Source organism: Talpa occidentalis, unplaced genomic scaffold, assembly GCF_014898055.3.
Source record: "Talpa occidentalis isolate TD23 unplaced genomic scaffold, MPIMG_talOcc4v2.1 talOcc4.12, whole genome shotgun sequence".
Lineage (NCBI taxonomy): Eukaryota > Metazoa > Chordata > Mammalia > Eulipotyphla > Talpidae > Talpa > Talpa occidentalis.
In genome coordinates, this window is record NW_023601212.1 from 55,208,371 (window position 1) to 55,226,431 (window position 18,061).

The 18,061-nt window shown below is 40.6% G+C and overlaps 1 protein-coding gene across 10 annotated transcripts in view; it reads right to left on the reverse strand.

Annotated features, from left to right (window-relative positions):
• TDRD5 (tudor domain containing 5) overlaps nt 1-9,228 on the reverse strand; it is a 58,352-nt gene extending 49,124 nt beyond the window's left edge. For 3 of the 10 annotated variants that reach the window (XM_037506374.2, XM_037506373.2, XM_037506365.2), the window contains exons 1-4: nt 8,343-8,516; nt 7,899-8,139; nt 6,890-7,297; nt 4,465-4,655 (exon numbers count right to left, since the gene is read on the reverse strand). In XM_037506374.2, coding sequence (XP_037362271.1) covers nt 4,465-4,655; nt 6,890-7,297; nt 7,899-8,139; nt 8,343-8,378 — 876 coding nt within the window. In that variant the 5' untranslated portion in view covers nt 8,379-8,516. The other 7 variants (XM_037506377.2, XM_037506376.2, XM_037506370.2 and 4 more) reach the window with 7 other exon arrangements.
• Nucleotides 9,229-18,061: the final 8,833 nt, after the last annotated feature.

Below are 18,061 nucleotides of genomic sequence, written 5' to 3' on the forward strand. Positions count from 1 at the left end.
GTCTCAACCCTTGATCAAATGTTTTTATTTCTTCTCTGTGCCATGAGACAATTCCCTAGAGCTCTCCCAGTGAGTAAGAGGACCTAAAGATAATGGATTTCTTGCATCCCAGCATACTGCTGTGCTAGGTGTTTCAGGGAACAAAAAGGGGTCATGTTTGACAACATCATTCCTCTTCAGCCACTTACAATTAAGGCGAGACATGAGATCAATGCATACACAGCTATAACCTAAGGTTGACTCTAAGAGGCACAAAATGCAGAAGGATTCATCTCATTAAGTTTTTGGAAGGGCCTTGAAGGATGGGGAGAATACTGCAGAGAAGGACAGCAGAGGGTGTGGAAAGTAATTTCATAAACAAAGGAAAAAGAATAAGGCAATTTGCCTGTAGGAATTAGGGACAAAGAAAACTTTGTCTTATTAGAGAATATCTTAAATGCAATTTTTTAATCTATAAAAAAATTGATACTAGAGACTTTTAGCAAAGAGAGGCATTATCAGAACTTCAATCTGACAGCAGAATCTTAGATTGGTGGGGTGAACAATCAGGAAGCCTCTACGGGTCTCTGGGTCAGAGTTTCAGCTAAGATGCTGAAAGAGTAAGAATGGAAAGTGGTGAAATTACAAAGGTGCAATCCACAAAAATTAGGAAAGAAGACAATGGAGAGAGGGAACTGCTAAACTACTGAGATGAAATAGTAAGAGCCTCAAGGGAAATACCCTTAAGGATTTCAAATTTTATATGGAAAGAAAAGGACCTTGGGACACAGAGATAAGTTTTTACTGGTTTTAAATCAATTCCAAGAGCTGGGAAACTGGGACGTCAGTGGCTGGATGGTCATTACAAATGTGATTTGTCTTTGGAGCATGGCTCATGACAGGGTCAGCAAACTATGGCCCATGGGTCAAATCTGACTCGCCATCAGTCTAATATGTCCCAATAGCTAAGAATGGTTTTGACATTTTAAATGGGGGAGAGGGAAGTCAAAATAATAATATTTTGTGACACATGAAAATTATATGAAATTCAAACTTCAGGATCCATAAATACAGTTTTATTGGAACATGATCACATTATTCAGTTATTGTTCATGATTGTTTCTGTATTGCTAGAGTAGAGAAGTTACAACAGAGACCAACTAGCCCTCAAATTCTCAAATACTTATTATGTAACCCCCATTCAGGGGAAAATATCTGCCAGGTATGAGATTAAGATGTCAAAATGGTGGGCTCTTAGCTAGGACTACAATACCCCTCAAGAAGATAAGGGGAAAAAACTCTTTCCCCCCTCAAGCTAGATGATTAAATTAGGTTTAAACTGAAAGGGGTGGGAGAGATTTTTTCCTAGTGCATGTAATATGGGGGATACCTATAATTAGAGAGTAGATATTAGAATTTGTGGGGAAGGAGTACGAGGTAATGAGTAATTGACATGAAGAAAGTAATCGAGAGGTATGTATTTGTTTCCAATGCCTATATAGCAAAACAAAGAATGGGCAATGAATCTTGATTATAATATATGGACATAAAGATGGAACAGACCCCCAAAATGTGATAGCTCTTCTATAAGAGCTATGAATCAAAATGATATACTCCTCAGAAAAATGAACAGACATGAATAGGCAATTCCTAAAAATAATAACTAATCAGGGTATTAATTTCAACTGCTAATAGGTCAGATTTTTTATTACCCTATCAAATTAGGTAACTCTTTTTTAAAAATAATAATGCCTATTCATTCAACAAAGATGTCTTGAACACATAGTGTGTGCTTCACAATATTCTAAGCACTAGATATACAGTAGTAAACAGGTTAGATGTGTTCACTGACACCATGGTGTGGGAATCAAATATTAAACAATCAGACAGTACATAATTACAATTACAATAAATATGAAAAACCTACAGTGTTATTTGAAGAGATGTGAACCTCTACCTCTACATCATGTATAGTGTTGCAATGTAACCGCAAAAAATAATAACAATAATAAAGTGTCATAAGATAATATGCCTGAAGATATTTGGAAAGCAATGAGAGACAACTTCAACTAGGGCAGGTGGGGGAAAATGAGGTTGGGGAAGGTTTTCTGAAGAAAAAAGTCCATTTATACTGAGTAGAAACCAGCAAAGGGGTAAGGAAAGAAGCACATTAACACACATCTCACTTGAGTGTAGCTGAAGCAACTTTCGCAGAGGACAACATGACTATATATATGCTAAGCCATGAAAGTCTATGTTCCTTTTGATGCAGTAGTTGATTTTTAGAGATTTATCCTGTGGAGTAATAGTGATATGTGCAAATTTTAACAAGATTTTCATTGTATAATTATTTTTAATAGCAAAAACTAGAAATAATCTAAATACCAACATATGTTATAAGTTAAATAAATTATGGCATATCCACATTGCTACTAAAAATTATGTTGCACCGCAGTATTTAATAATGTGGGGCATTGACAATGCATAGTTAGAACCCCCATCAAAAAAGCAGGTTACAAGTTTGGACCAGAATGATTCAAATTTTATTTTGAAAAAGAAAACTCAATTTTTCTGGGTGAGAACAATATAGATGATTTCATTCTGTGCTTTTCTATATTTCAGGTTTTCTGTAATCACTTTGCATTACTTTAGTCATAAGAAAAAGTTTTAAAAAACAGATACCTGGGTGATATTTAGAGAAATGAGTATAGAAACATTCCAGGAGGAGGATACATATGGCTAAAAGCAGAAAGAAACAGAAGTAACATCTTAGAGGAATATACTACAGACCTTTTGGCCATATGGTGAAAAGAACACATTTTTTTTTATAAAGATCACAGAACTGGCACAGAAACATACAGAAGCAAAGATTTCAACTGCTTAAATATTTCCCAAGTATCTCATTTGACTAAGAGTTAGGCAATATGGAATTTGACTTGCCATATTAAAAGTATCATTTGAACGCCTAAGAAATAGCCACAGCACTACTACTCCAAGCTGGCTGGAGAAAGCAATTTCCAGAGAATTACATTAAATCAACCCACTAACTGCTCCTTCTGACAGACTTGTTTAACATATACAATTGCTTGTGGAGGATATTCTTAAAAAATTAATTGACAGAGGTGATCAGGTGAGATAAACATTCTTCTTTTGTTACATGTAATACCAAGCACGACATGTAATTCATGTAAAGACAATCAATTGCTTAGCTGCAAATTAAAAATTAGGTGCAAGCTAAAATGCAGCTCTGATTTTTTAAGTCATTTAGGACCAGAACATCTTTTACATAATTCCTACCTATTTTAAATCTCAAGCTGAATGTTGTAATCAAGTTTTCTAATGTGTTAAGGCAAGGCATACAGTAGAAGGGGGTACTCTTAGATAGTTTTAAGGTTAGAAAACCTAGAAATGTCAGATCCCTATTCTTTACAGGCAAAGACCTACTAATGGGAAGCAAAGAAACACCAGCATTAGCTGTGATCTAAGACTATGTACTAATGTAGAGAATTCTGATGAGGTGGGTGAGACAGAGTACGAAGCTTCACTCACTAGAAAATATAGCTAATCCATACTTGCCCATGTACATTTTCATTCCTGTTCCAAACCTTCTCTCAAAAGGAAAAAATAAAGCGAACTGAATAGAGCACGGTAAAACGAATATTCTTGTCTTGTCAAAAGGTTTTAAATTGTTCCAACCATTTCCTTTGTGAAGCAAAGAAAGGCAATGGATAACAGTAGATATAAAGGTCAGATCTGCATCTCCTTCATGAAAGGGGCTTCATTTTACAAAGGAGGAACTGACTTTCTCTTTTTAATAACATGTTTTCCTTATAATAAAGCAATGAATGTTCACTACGGAGCAACCTAAAACAGAGATGATGGAAATGTTCTGCTTCCTGATTTTGGAGATGAGTACATAACCAGATGCCTTTATCAAAACTCAGACTACATTTATAATGGGTATGTTTTGCAATATGTGAATTATGTTACTAAAGCTAATTTTTTAATTTATAAATACTGCACTTTTGTGTATTAAATGTAATTCCAAGTGCTTATTCTGAGTTTAACTTACTATTTTACTAACGTAACAATAACTAACTTAATTGGTTATATTCAAGTAGTTCTAATTCGAAGGGCTTTAGCATTGCTCATAGAAAAACACCAGGACTATGGTGTTCAGGGTCAGACATTTAGGTGAATATATTAATACTATAATTTGCAAATAACTTCTATAACTTTGGTGCAAAGTAACAAGATAGAAATAGAGATACAGATTTGGGAGTCATTGTAGAACAGCAGAAACCATGGAGTTGATAAAATAGTACTCTTTCTTACTGCAACTTCTTGCTAATCCACAGAAATTCTTAATGAGATCCAAAACAAGTGACTTCAAATTTAAAAGGTCAGCTTTTCCATCAGATCTAATAACCACGGAATAAAAAAAAAAATTTGGTATATTTGTATCTCCAAACTCAAATATCTCACCTGGTTTAATTTTTCAGTGTGATTCATCCTTGAAGTCTCCTCTGAATTTGACTTAGAAGTCTTTTCTATGTTCAGTATTGGCTTCAGTGGTTCCATGTCTGAAGTAGGTTGTGAAAAGCGTGCCTTTGCTACTGGTGAGCCTGTGGGGTATGACCCTGGCTTCATTCTAAATGGCTGGGCAAAAGTTTTACCTTTTGTAAAAAGAGAAAAATTGTCACTAGCAATTTTTAGCTTATTTTCTGGTGGTTATACATAAGAGGCCATGGTGACTCACTCCCCTCAACTTAGAAAACTAAAAATTATGGAAAGTAAGCTTACAGTTTTATATTAAGCCAATAAAATTTAAACATAATGAAAGTGGTTATAGTCCCCATACAATTCCCACCCCCCTTTTGATCCTACTTCCTCCTCTCCCAGCTGTAGTGTGTCTCTGCTGCTGCTGATTTTGATTTTTACTTTATTATAATTAGTCTTTTTCCTGGCTCCTTATTTAGGTTTTCTAAATTCCTGCTATGAGTGAGACCAAAATGCATACATTGTGCAAAAAATGAAAAATGATGTAAAAAATATATAAAATAAAAAATAAAAAAAATAAAAATAAATAAAATAAACATAATGGATGTGATCATTAATCTACAGAAGAAAACTAGTAGATCATAAGTGTGTTGCTGAAAAGTTTGGGGCTTTATCTAAAACTTCACTTAAGGTCACCTGAATGTAATTACAGAAAAGCAGCATTTGACAGGTAAAAAGCTGTATCCTGTTTGAAGCAAAGGCTCCAAATAATGAGTCTGCTTAGAACTACATTCATCAAATTTAGTTCTAGTAGGATGCATGTGTGTGTGTGCGGGGGGGGGGGGGGGCGGGGAGGCGGGGCAGTAGGGTGGAAAGATGTCTAAGACAAAAGATAAGCAACAGAATAAAGGTTGTTCTAGAATGCAGATTTTTTTTCCCCTCTGGAGAGATGTATTCTACTGTACAAAGTAAAAGAGGTATCACTGGCCTTTTCCATGGCCTAGCTCCTTCTTTACCCTAAGATCTAGCTCACCTAAAAAAAACCAATTACTTCCAAGATATCCTGATGATGACCAGAGAGGGGCCAAACGTGGGGAAAGGAATATACATCCCTACTATTCAATAAATTGGCAGAGAACTGTATACAAATTAAACTCCTACTATTTTAACAGCATGAGTTAATCTCCCAAAGTTTGAGTGTCTCAAGTATACTACAAGATTGAAGACTAGAATCAAAACACTCACTGGCCCACATACCTTTCCTTGATCAGACTGTGAAACCCCCTTAGCACACTCTTCAAAAGTTACATTACCCACCACAGTTTAAATATTGGTTTGTAAACTGGTGACATTCTCAAGATTCACCTATTTAATCCAATACAGGTTTAGGAGGGAAAGAAAATCACTGAAGTAGGCATATAATTATCCCAAACAGCTTCAGTGTATAGAGCCTATACTACTGAGGCCTAAGGGAAACACTATACAAAAGATCACAATGGTTTTGTGAGCCATTAAGGGGTAGAGTGATCAGGCAGGAAAATTACAGATGTGTATAATAATAAGAGTTGGATATCTAACCTAGGTAGATATTTCCAGCTGTGTGACTCTGGAAAAACTATTTAACTTTCCTGAGTGGTTTCCTTATCTATTAGACAGGGTCACTCACCCCAATTGTCTATGGTTGGCAATGAGAATTCAAGGTAAAATGCTATTACAAATAAGGTGGATTATCATTACACTATATAGATTATTGGAGTATCTACTAGGATATCCAAGACAGCAAAGACAAGTGATAACACACACCAAGAATTATTTTTTTTAACATTTTCTTTTCCATGTTACTATCTTATGTGAACATACGTAATTCATGTTCATTTACAGTGCTATAAAGACATCATCAGGGGCCTCCCCGGTGGCGCAGCGGTTGAGCGCTGGGTTGCAAAGCTGCCTGCGGCCTCTGCGGCGCCGGTTCGATCCCCGGCTGCTCCCCGGCCACCGGAGGAGGGTCCCACATGGCGCGCAGACCTCTCCTGCCGCCCGCTGCTCCCCTCAGCAGTGTACTTCGGTCCTTCTGCCTGCTCTGTTCTCTGCTCTGGCTCTGGTGAATTCTCTCACCCTCCCGCGCTTCTGACTGTACCCAGTGCATGTATAAACAAAAACAAACAAATAAAGAAAGAAAGAAAGAAAACATGCCTCTATATAAAAAAAAAAAAAAAAAAAAAAAAAAACAGTGAAAAAAAAAAAAAAAGACATCATCAGCATTACAGTGCTATAATGAACCTCACAAGTGGTAATGGCAAGATTCAACCTCAGTAACATTGTGGAACTGTGTCATTACAAAACCCTGCATGCCACAATTGCTCCAAGATTTGCTAAACCACAACACAGTCATTAATGCTAACATGCTTACCTGCTGGCCATCCTCTCTGCTTTTCCTCTGTTACATTCTTCCTTAGCATCAACAAAGAGCCTGCTCTAGTCTGCTCTACAGAAATGACATCCGAAGCTGCATTTAGCACTTCAAACATAGAAAGGAATCCATACTGCACATACTGGAATGATCGTCCAAATCGCTTGGCAAATGCCTTTTCAAAATCAGAGAGGAGAACAGGAGACAATGCCAAGAGGTCTTTCAACTCACTCTTCACAACAGCAGGAAGAATAGGGGGTACCCTTCCTCGGTAAGGTACCCGTGGATGAGAAGTTGGCCCAGAGGAAACACCTGCCTTTCCCCTCTGCATGGAGTTTCGAACCTTATGGCTGCTTCTCTGTTTTGCAACTAAACTTGCTATTCCTTTGGTGGATTCATCTGGAATGGCTAAGGAGATATGAAAAAAGAAATTATATTTAAGTGAGACATTACTCCCTTCTTTATCCTTTATATCTGATTATCTGGACAATTTTTAATTCTCGAAGGGGCTGTTTAGGTAGCATGATAAACATAAATGCTTGGCTCCTGTTTTTGCATTTTTTTCCCTCCAGTTCTTGCATTTTGACAACAGCCTGTTAGCTCCTCTACCAGAGGACGAAAAGATAAAGGTAAAGCCCAGTATGTTATCAATACTGCCAACTGACTCCTGAAAGAAACTCTCAAACAATGAACTCCCCTATGATTTTTTTGTGCTTCATAAAATTTAAAACATCATCATTAAAAAACCATTAAAAAAACAACAACATTGTGATGATATGAAATTATAATCTAAATTCAGTTTTTGTGAATGCAATTTTGGGGAAAATTTTCTTAATTCTGCTAAAGCTTCAACTCTGCCTGTAACCTCAAAACTTCCTGCATTCCTTTCCTCTCCCTTGAGACATTAAAATCCACTGCTTGGGACTCAAGATAATTTAAAGAATTAAAACAATTCTTTACTAAATGATTACTATTACAAAGTTTAAGAACCTTCAAATCGCCAACTCACCTTTCAGGATCACAGTACCATCCCAGCAGGGACAGATACTGACAACATCAGGCATGTCCAACACCAGCTCCATGGTGGATCGATACCCCAGGATTCTGAGAGGTAGATGGTTGCCAACCATCAAAAGATACTCCTTTTCCAACTGCTGTGGGGTCAAACCATCTTTGGTGGAAATGAGAAGTGACCTTATTTCTTTCCTCAGGCACTCCTGTATGTGCTCCTGTTCAGACATTGTACCCTGCTGGGCTTAAGACAAAAACATGACTATGAGGAAAAGCCAACAAACCTAAGATGGGGAGAGGGAAAATGTAAAACAGACCAACAGTGGACTTTACACAACCTTTAAAGGTGATGAGACAAAACCAACAGCATGTGTTCTAAAACATGCGTACCTCAAAGCGCCCACACAGTGCAAACCCCAAATCTCAACCTGTGAGGACTGACCTCCCTTTGTCTCAGGAAATCACTGCCATGGCTCATGTGTGAGATGCCCAAGTTCCTGGCTCATTTTGTTAGTGTGTTGAAGCTTTAGCTCGAGTTGGTTTGGGACCTTATTTACGCTGCAAACTTCCTATCAGACAGAATCTGACTCTTTCAGAATCGAGACCGGGAACGGGACAGGGGGAGCAGCACCTTGTCCGGTCAAGGAGGCGGCGCCACGTCAAGATGCTCCCACCAGCTCTCTTCCCTCTCAAATCACTGTGCGGAACTTCCGGCTTCCTCCCGCCCGAGGTCAACGACACATCTTTGCCCGCCTCCTCCCCTCCCGCTCTGCCCAGGTATGGGGGCCACCCTGCTGCCCTGTCCCCCAACGTCTCCCACGGTGCCTGGAGGGGTGGGGACGCGCCCTGGGGCCCGCCCACTAACCGTGGGGAGAGAGGCAGCCTGGGGAGCGGAGGCCGGGGGCGCACCCGTTCTCAGGCCGGCCCAGCCGACCCACCCCGCACCCCAGCGGCCCTGGGCTCTGCCGTTGCTGTTCCACAGCGTCGAGGGCGGCGCGCCCCAGGAGCTGCGGAGGAAAAGCGGAGCCGAGTGCGGCCCACGCGCCTGCGCACGGTGCCTCGGGCCGGCGGGAGGCTCCGGGCGGGCAGCCCGGGCGCGCACGCACGGCGGGTGGGACGGTTGGGCCCGGCGGGCCACGCTGGAGGGCGGCCCGGGCAGCTCACGCCGCGGGCCGCTCGGTCAGGCTCCCGGACAGCGCAGCGCCTGGGGATCGTGGGTACCTACCTACCCCGGCGAGGGTGGCCGATGAGCGGGCCTGCGGCTCGAGGACCTCTCCAGCCCCCGTGAGAACCTTTCCAACCACCCTCCGCGGGGGCGGGGCGGCCCGGAAGAGAAGAGGGAGCTGCGAGGTCCTCATCTGGGTGTGCGTAGAATCACCTGAGGAGCTTATTGAAGGGGTGGTGGGGTGGGAGAGGGAGAAGTCCAGATCTGATGGGCAGAGCTGCTGATCCAGGTCTAGGTCTATTTGGGAAAAAGTCCAGGCAGTTGTGAAGCTTGGTGAATAATCGTTGTAGAGGGGTGGGGACAGGAGGGCTTCTTGAATGAGTGGGGAACATTCCAGATGCCACGGCAGATAAAGGGCAGGAAACTAAAGAGGATGTATATAGGAAATAACTTGGAGATTATTTTTCCTAGGTGGAATGAGTCGGATTATAAAGTCTTTGAAAACCAAAATTGAAAAAAAAAATTCCGAAAAACAAAAATAGTAATTTAAGAGGTATAGAATAGAGACACAATATAAAGATTTTTATCTTAAAATGTACAACTTAAAGGAACTAGACAAACCAAAAAGATAACCAGGGAAGTTGAACCACGAAGGAAACCTAAGCACACACCTACACTTTCAATTCTAAGATCCCATGTTGTAATAAATTAAAAAAAAAAAAAAAAGGAACAAAATGTTCCATCAATGGGCCAGGAATATTGAGGAATCCCAGAAAGGCAGAAAACGGGCAAAGGGGAAATTATGAGACATGAGTGAATTCAGGCTTTCCAACATCTCAGTGACAGAGGTTACAGAAACAAAGAACAGAAGGAATGGTGGTGAGAATTAGGGATTAAAAAGGAAGAAAATGTCTCAATTTGAAGAAGAGCACACACCTTCAGATAAAAATGGGCCCATGAGTCTTTAGAATACCTAATGAAAAAAAGATCCTAAAGATTCCAAGCCTCAGAAAAAGACAATCGGGAGATTTTATACAGAAATAAGTTCCCTATAAAGCAGTAGAGATTAGTTTGCCACTAAACTTATTGCTGGAGCAATAGCATCAAAGCTCAAACTAGAATCCTTTACCCAGCCAAATCAGCATTCATGTGGCTGAAAAGACATTTTTAGACATGCCAGAATTCAGAAAGTTTATCATCTCACTAAGTGATTTGAGAGCAGTTCCTGTAAAATGAACAATGAATCCAAATAAGACATTAACCCAGATTCTCATCCCCAATTATCCTGAGATAAGTAGTAACAGATAATGAGCACTTACTACATGCTCTTTGCATACATAGCTTTACCTAATTTTCTTCACAATTATTCTAAGTACAATTATGACTCCTATTTTAAAGAAACTACAGACATGAACAAAGATTAGTAGGTGATAAAAAATGTTAAATTTATGATTAAATTTAGAAAGTTAATTATGCATAATGTATAAAAGATTTAAAAAAAAACCTTTGCTGGAGCTAAATCCCAGAATAGCAACAAATCAAGTGTGAGGGACTATTTGAGTTGCTTCAAGAAGGAGCTCCAATCTGGAAGATTAGTGACAACTGGAGTCAATGATTACTTGGCTTTACAATTATGCACTGTCATTTTCTAGGACACATCCATCTTTTGCAGTGCTTGACTTAGGAAGTGAATGGGAGTGAAGTAGGTGCCATCTTGTATACCTTGGAAGATGATACTCACCTCTGCAATTCCCCAGGCATGTGGTAATGCTCCTAATGTTCCATTTTGGGACTTCAGCTTCCTACCAGAATAGCTCTTAATCAGAGTGCACACACCAGTGTAGGAGTCCTGTCAGTTGCTAAGGTGACCTATTCCAGCTATTCACTTGGCAAGTAGGATACATAATCCTAGGATGATTCCAGTCCCATTAATTCTGCCTAAAGGTGAACTTGGCAATTCATTTATCACCTAACCCCCATAAAGCTGAAAAGTTTGATGGCAAAGTGACATTTGGGGTCCCAGGAATTAGTGTTAGCTCAAAGTTTGGAATTACTAAGTGATGGTCACTGTCAAGTTTAGGTATTTCCTTTGTTCTCGAGCAGTTATACATTAAGGGATCTCAAGGTTTTTGGGAAAAAGCTGAGAGGAAAGTCTGCAATACTTAGGTAGTTTCAGCAGCAGCTTTAAGAATATTTGGGCTACAACCAAGAAACTGTAGTCTGGGATCTGATTTAGTTCTAGAAACAGGGTGAGAAGTCAGATGTCTCTCTCACTCACCAGAGCTGTGTTCTGTTTGGTTTTGTTGTTAATACAAATCAAAAAGATGTAGTGCTTGTTTGTTGAGTTCATTCCTTGGGATCCTACAGTTAATTAACCATACCAGAGGGCTCTGTGGGCAGACCACTCTGCTTGCCCCCCTGCTGCCTATTAAGATGACCAGAGGTGACTTTCCTTCTGCTAATTAACTGTCTCCATCTGGTCTCCTCCTGTTTCTGCTTGCATCTGGGAGGGTCTTTCATTTGCAGCTGTCCCTACCAGAATTCCTGCCTTAGGAAAAGACCAGTAAAGATTTTTTTTGTCTGTTTTAAGCTTCTGAATCTTTATGCCTCATGACAAAGGTGAGAATCTTTTGAAAAACATAGGAAATAGGTGTGTCAGAAGCTCATGCCACCAATAAAGCATTCCTGCTTCCCAATTTTTTTTAACATTATGCCCAACTTGGGGGTCATTTAATGCTAATGATCAATTCCATTTCCCACAGCAAACACTCCAAGTCTTGCCATCCCTGTCATGCCTCTTACCCACTGCTGCTTCACCACTAGAAAGTGACTTTGCTCCAACTCCCAGAGAAAATGGAGGCTGTCATTTTGAACCCCCCCCCCTCAACTTTCAGTCTGCTTCTAAACTAACTCCCCTCACATCTTTCTCCTGAACTCAGAGTGAGGAGCCATCTCTCCTACCCATGCACTCTAGAGTACATTCCCCTCAATTTTTCTAGGGCCATGACCTTGACTTTTGGTTGTTACACAGTCATATATATATACATATATATATATATGTGTGTGTGTGTGTATACATATATATATATTCAACATCTCTTTACAGATTCCTATAACCAAAAATTGCGCAAGAATCCTTCATATCTTCCAAACATAGAGGCGAAGAAGAGGGGAGAGGAGAGGGAGAGGCAAGGGAGAGGGAGAGAAAAGAGGGAGGACCAAAAGCGAGGAGGGGAGAGTGAGAGGGAAAGAGAAAAAGAAAAGAGAGGGAACGGGAGGAGAGAGGGGTGGGAGCAAACTCTTGACCTACATTCCCCTCTAGCACCCCTTCACGGCCAAATCCTTGACTGTTTATACACATCCATCTTTCTCCACTTTTTCATCCACCGGTCACTACTTGGTCCAAAGCAATCAGTCTGCTACTCAAAACATCTTAAGTTACTTCCACTGAGAAAAAAATAAAAAGAGGCAAGTCTTAGGGGCTTTTCTATCTTTTCATTTTGGATCATCTGCTGTTTCCTCGCCCTGAAAAATCTCTCCCCTATGGGTTTCTAAGATGCTCTGCACTGGCGCGAGCGCCTAGCTTTCTATTTGCCAATTATCTTACTTCATTAAATGTCCATGTAAACGATGGTCTGTCTTTGATTCATCTCCTTTTTATCCTCCTTCTTCTGCTCCCCTCTTCCTGAGTGGCCTTTTTCACTCGTGGTTTCAATTGAGTTGATGCCTTCCAAAATGCATGTTCTTTTGAAGGCAAGTTACCGTCTATGTGCTCTAGAAGACGGGACTACAACAGTGTGCAAAGCTAATTTCCTGTTCTCCTGGACCTTACCTAGGACAAGCAAGGCAGAGAACTACATAATATCAAATATATAATGATTCAAGAAGAAGGGGGGGAGGAGGGAAGGGGGAAGAGAAGGGGGTAAGGAAGGGATGGAGGAGGGGGAGAGGGAGGGGGAGAGAGTGGAAGGGAGGGGAAGGGAGAAGGGGGAAGGGGTGGGGGAGGGGAGGGGAGGGGAGAAGGAAAGAAAGCAAGCCGGGGTAAGGGGGTAAGGGAGTGAGACGAGACTGTTTTAAATGGCATATTTTGAAAATATTTTTGTTGAACCTCAACGTGTGGTTCCAGAGCAAATAGCCTAACCCGAAAACGTCTAAGAAATGTAAGTTCTCAGGCCCCTACCACAACCCTAAGGAAATCAGAAAATCCTGGGTGTGGGGTGAGTTCTGGGGGCTGTCGTGGGTAGGGGGTTGGTTAACAAGCCCTCCAGGTGCTCTTGATGCGTGTTAAGATGAAAACCAGCACCCTAGAGCAGTTCCCACCTCCCAGGCCAGGAACAGATGACAGGTGTGCATTCCAATACCCATTTTTTCATCCCATATGGGCAGCTGGAGGGTTGGGGAGAAGGGAGATGCCGAGAGGCCCCCAGTCCAATGTAGCCTGCACTATGCTCTTACTAGCATGTGAAGTGGGTGCCGTGGAGTCTCATTATTTTGAAATACTTGTTACGAAAAGGTCGGACTCAAGTTTAAGCCATTGACATCATCACAAGATATAAAAGTTGTATGTTTAGCCAAAGATACTCTATTCCTTAAGGTCTATCCGTGTAAATTTTTAAAAATTTTTAAAATTTTATATATTTTTTACATTTTTCATTTTTGCCTATGTTTATAGCAACACGATTTACAATAGCTAAGCTATGGAAAAAACCCAAATGCCCAAAAATAGATGACTGGATCAAGAAGATGTGGTACATATACACCATGGAATATTACTCAGCATTCAAAAAAGATAAACACATGCAATTTGCAGCAACATGGATGTTGCTGGAAGGGATCATGCTCAGCAAAATAAGCCAGAAAGAAAAAGAAAAATACTGGATGGTCTCACTCATAGCAGGAATCTAGAAAACCTAAATAAGAGACCAGGAAAAAGATTAATTATAATAAAGTAAAAATCAAAATCAACAAGCAACTATAAACTAGAGACACACTGGGGCGGGGAGAGGGATTAGGGTCAAAATAAGGGGGGTGGGAATTGTATGGGGAATATAACCAAGATGAAAATGAATACATTGTGCGACCTGCTAAAGATGGAGCTTCCATATGATCCAGCAATTCCACTCCTAGGTGTTTACCCAGAGGACACAGAAACATTAATTCAAAAGGGTACCTGCACCCCATCCATGTAAATTTTTAAGTGATTGTAAAAGTGATTTAAATAACTTTAACCACTTCACAATGAATGTATGTATCAAATTATAACATGTACACCTTAAATTGTATAATTTTCATTTGTTGATTACACCTTCATACACCTGAAAAATAAACTTTTTAAGTTGTGTGAATATATTCCTCATTGTTGGTAACAAAAACCTAAAGTTTATAATTAAGTCTTTTTTTCAAAGATTTATTTATGCATACAAGAACTGGGGTACAGACCAGAGGTGCGGGAAGGTGAGAGGATTCACCAGAGACAGAGTGGGGAGCAGAACAGGCAGAGTGACTCAAAACACTGCTGAGGGGAGCAGCGGGCAAGACAGGAAAGGTCTGCTACGCCATATAGGTAGCTCCCTGACTGGCCGGGGGATCAAATTTGTGCTGCAGAGGCTGTGGACAGCTTCATAGTGCTGTGCTCAACCCCTTGCGCCACCAGGGAGGCCCTATAATTAAGTCTTGATTAGGAAGTTCATGTAGCCATTTCAAACATAAAATTCATATTTGTGGAAGCAAGATCAAGAGTCTAAATGTTGAAATTATTTGTATAAAAATTTACTTATACTGGTTTCTTTTAATTTACCAGTTTCTTTTCAGATGGTATAAATCTTCCACCCATTATAAACTTAAATTATTAATACTGAATCCCTAATACTTTTTTATTTTATTACCATGATTATATATCAAAAATAGAAAGCTTTTCACCAAGCCCAATATAGACAACCTCAAATCCCCTCAAGTTTGGCTGGTATCCCATTCAGATAGTATCATTTTCTATTTGCCATAATAGGAAAAGATTGGAAGCCTACTCTAGGATATCTAGCTCTCTGGCTCTCTATCTTCCAGCCCTCTCCATAGCACATCACTGAAATGGGTAAAGGACAAAAAATAGACCCCTCAGGATCACACAAGCCACCAGAAATAGGAATGTATTTGTAGTGATACTAAACTGAAGTGCAACGGAGCCCAAAATGCCCCAATCACCTTCCATGTGCTGTCTTTTCATCCAGTGGTTTCTGTCATACCTCCCAATCAAAGGATGCCTCTTTATTTGGAGAGGAAGAATACCTTAAAATCAAGGAATAGTCCTATCCCTGAGGGATCTAGTGGACAGTAGGATGGAGCTTGGGGTAAAGGAAATTGTGGACAAGTTGACTTATTGTAACGTGAAAACCAGGCATGGCACCTAAAAATGAGCTGAGGATATGGCCACCTGAGCAACTCTTTTAAGTCTTAAAGCAAAGAGTCAAGAGAGTCCGTAGGCCTACAAAGCATCTAAGCATACTGGCCAGGGTTAAGAACCACTTAGGGGTTAAGGTCCTAACTCCCAGTCAGCAATAAAGCATATTGATTGGAAAATCTGTTCTTTTGAAGACCCAGCAGAGGAGGCTGCTGCTGCAGTCAGCAGCTGGTGATAGAGAAGAACTTGGTCACAGAAGTACCACCTGTCCTAAACTTGTTAAAAACAAACTCAAAAGTCAACAATTTTAATTAGTCCTCCCCTTCTAGATAACCCCATTCCCACAGATGTCAGTCTCTTCAGTTCAAATAAGGAGTAAAAAATTAAGAGTTTTTAAATGTGTGCATACAATACTTTCAACAAAGGAGTGACCAACACTTTCAATTAAGAAGGAATCTAAAAGAAAACAGCGACACCGTCATAAGGGGAGACAAGGCAACCAGCTAGCATCTCAGGCTGCTGCCTCAGCACTCCCGGACTCCAGCCCCACACAGGCTGCACTGACCTTTCCACTGTGGAATGTCATACACTTTCTCAAATATTGTCATCTTCATTCATAATCCCAACAAGCAGGTGCTTGCATTACCGTCACATGTGGAGCAAGAAAAGAAAGTCACAGTTACATAACTTGTCTGTGGTCCCACAGTGAAGGAGGCTCCAATACCAAGGCGAGTCTCTTCTCATCAGTCTTTCTCCTACATGATATCCCTCTATCTCATTGGGAGACAGAGAACAGTTTTGAGAGTATCATTTGGCAGAAATCCTGTTGATCCTTTGAATAAAAAGTAAAAGGGAATTTTGGTTTAAAAGTCTATGGTTAGGACTTTGGTCAAATTAATTAGTAACAGAATCAAAAACTGAGAGAAAAAAATAAGAGTGAAAATGTGATGCTTTTCTAAACAGGGAAATCCTTATAGGGTGATAGAAAACCTACTATGTTTAATAGCAAACATTAATGAGTGAATAGTAAATAATGATCCCTTTCCCTCCATAAACTAAAATGCAGCTTCAGGATTTTTCTCAATGAAGTACTTTATTCAAAAATTATTAATCGAGGATGGCTTTAGAGAAGGAAACATTTGACATCTCTTTTGTAATCTATGCAATAAACAGGTTTAGGGAGTTTAAAAAAAGTTTATTTAAATTACTTTAATACCAATCTTTTAATTTATTCCCAATGCTCTAATTTGGAATATAGGAAAGAAAGTAATGGAATAGTTTGTCCAGACCCATGTGAGTTATTCAAACCCTCATTCTTTAATAAGGTTTTTGAGAGGGAAAAAAGCAATCATGGTGTGAACTCAAATAATGAAAAATAAAAAGTGAGTATTATATTTGAGTTAAATCATAAATCTTGAGTTGGAAGGATTACCCAGACCAATCTCTCATTCAGAGAAATAAATCTATTCCATGTTACAAGCTCCCCGTAAGAGAATGGGGGACAGCCCACCCCCAGTTTGCTGTAGGAGTGAGTCAGACAAGTAAACCTTTAAAAAACAAAACTACTTCGGGGCAGAAAACTTAAATAAGGGACCAGGAAAAAGAATAACTATAAGAAAGAAAATATCAAAATCAACAAATAACTATGAACAAGAGACACTCTATGAGGGGGTGGGGGGTGGGGAAAGGAGGGCTTGGGGTCAAAATAAGGGGGTTGTAATTGTATGGGGAATATAAAAATAAAATTAAAAAAAAACAAAAAAACTAAACTACTTCCATCAAAGAAGTATGGGAACAGATCCTAGTCAAAGACAAAATTATCCTTTTTTTCTAAAATGAAGTTTAACCAGATTCTTTCCCATCTGCGGTTCTTCCAGAAGCATTACATCAAGTATTAAACACTAGTAAAAATACTAAGTTAATAAAAGTAAAAGGGGGGGGGTTGTCTAAAAGAGTTTTCCTTCTTCCCCTCTTTTAAAATGTAAATTCTCGCATGGGTAGTCCTGCAACAGCTTTAACATGATAAAGGATTGGCAGAAAGAGTAGGACCAGGATATGAAATAAATTGGGGGGGGGAGGGAAAGAGCCGCTTGGGGAGACTCCAAGTGGGTAAAGGGGAGGGGCCTTGGAGAGAAGTTTCTAAGTTTACCTTGTGGTCATCCTAATTCAATGACCTTTGGGGGCCCGCTTAAACTCTAGCATCACACGAGGACCACACCTATTTCCTAAGATTTTTACAACTTGTAAAGCAAAACACCTTATCCCCCCTTCGGCGATTTGCCTCCGGGCCTGTGCTACCTGAGGCCGCAGAAGCTTCTTTCCAGCCCAGTTCTTCGTGCATAGAAACACGCGTTTAAGCCCCAGAAGCCAACACGCAGTCGCTCGTCAAACATCGCGCCCAGCTCCTGGCGTGGGGCGGCGGGCCCGGTGCGCAGCCGGGAACAGCCGTCGGGTTCACTTGGCGAGCAGCGCCCGCCCCCGCCGCCCGGCATTTGTGGCCCCCTCCCCCGCCCACGTCATTAGGGTCCCCCGCCCCCCGGCTCCCGCCCCCTCGCCGCCCCCGCCCAGGGTCTTTAAGTTCCCGCGGGTGGCGCCCCGCAGC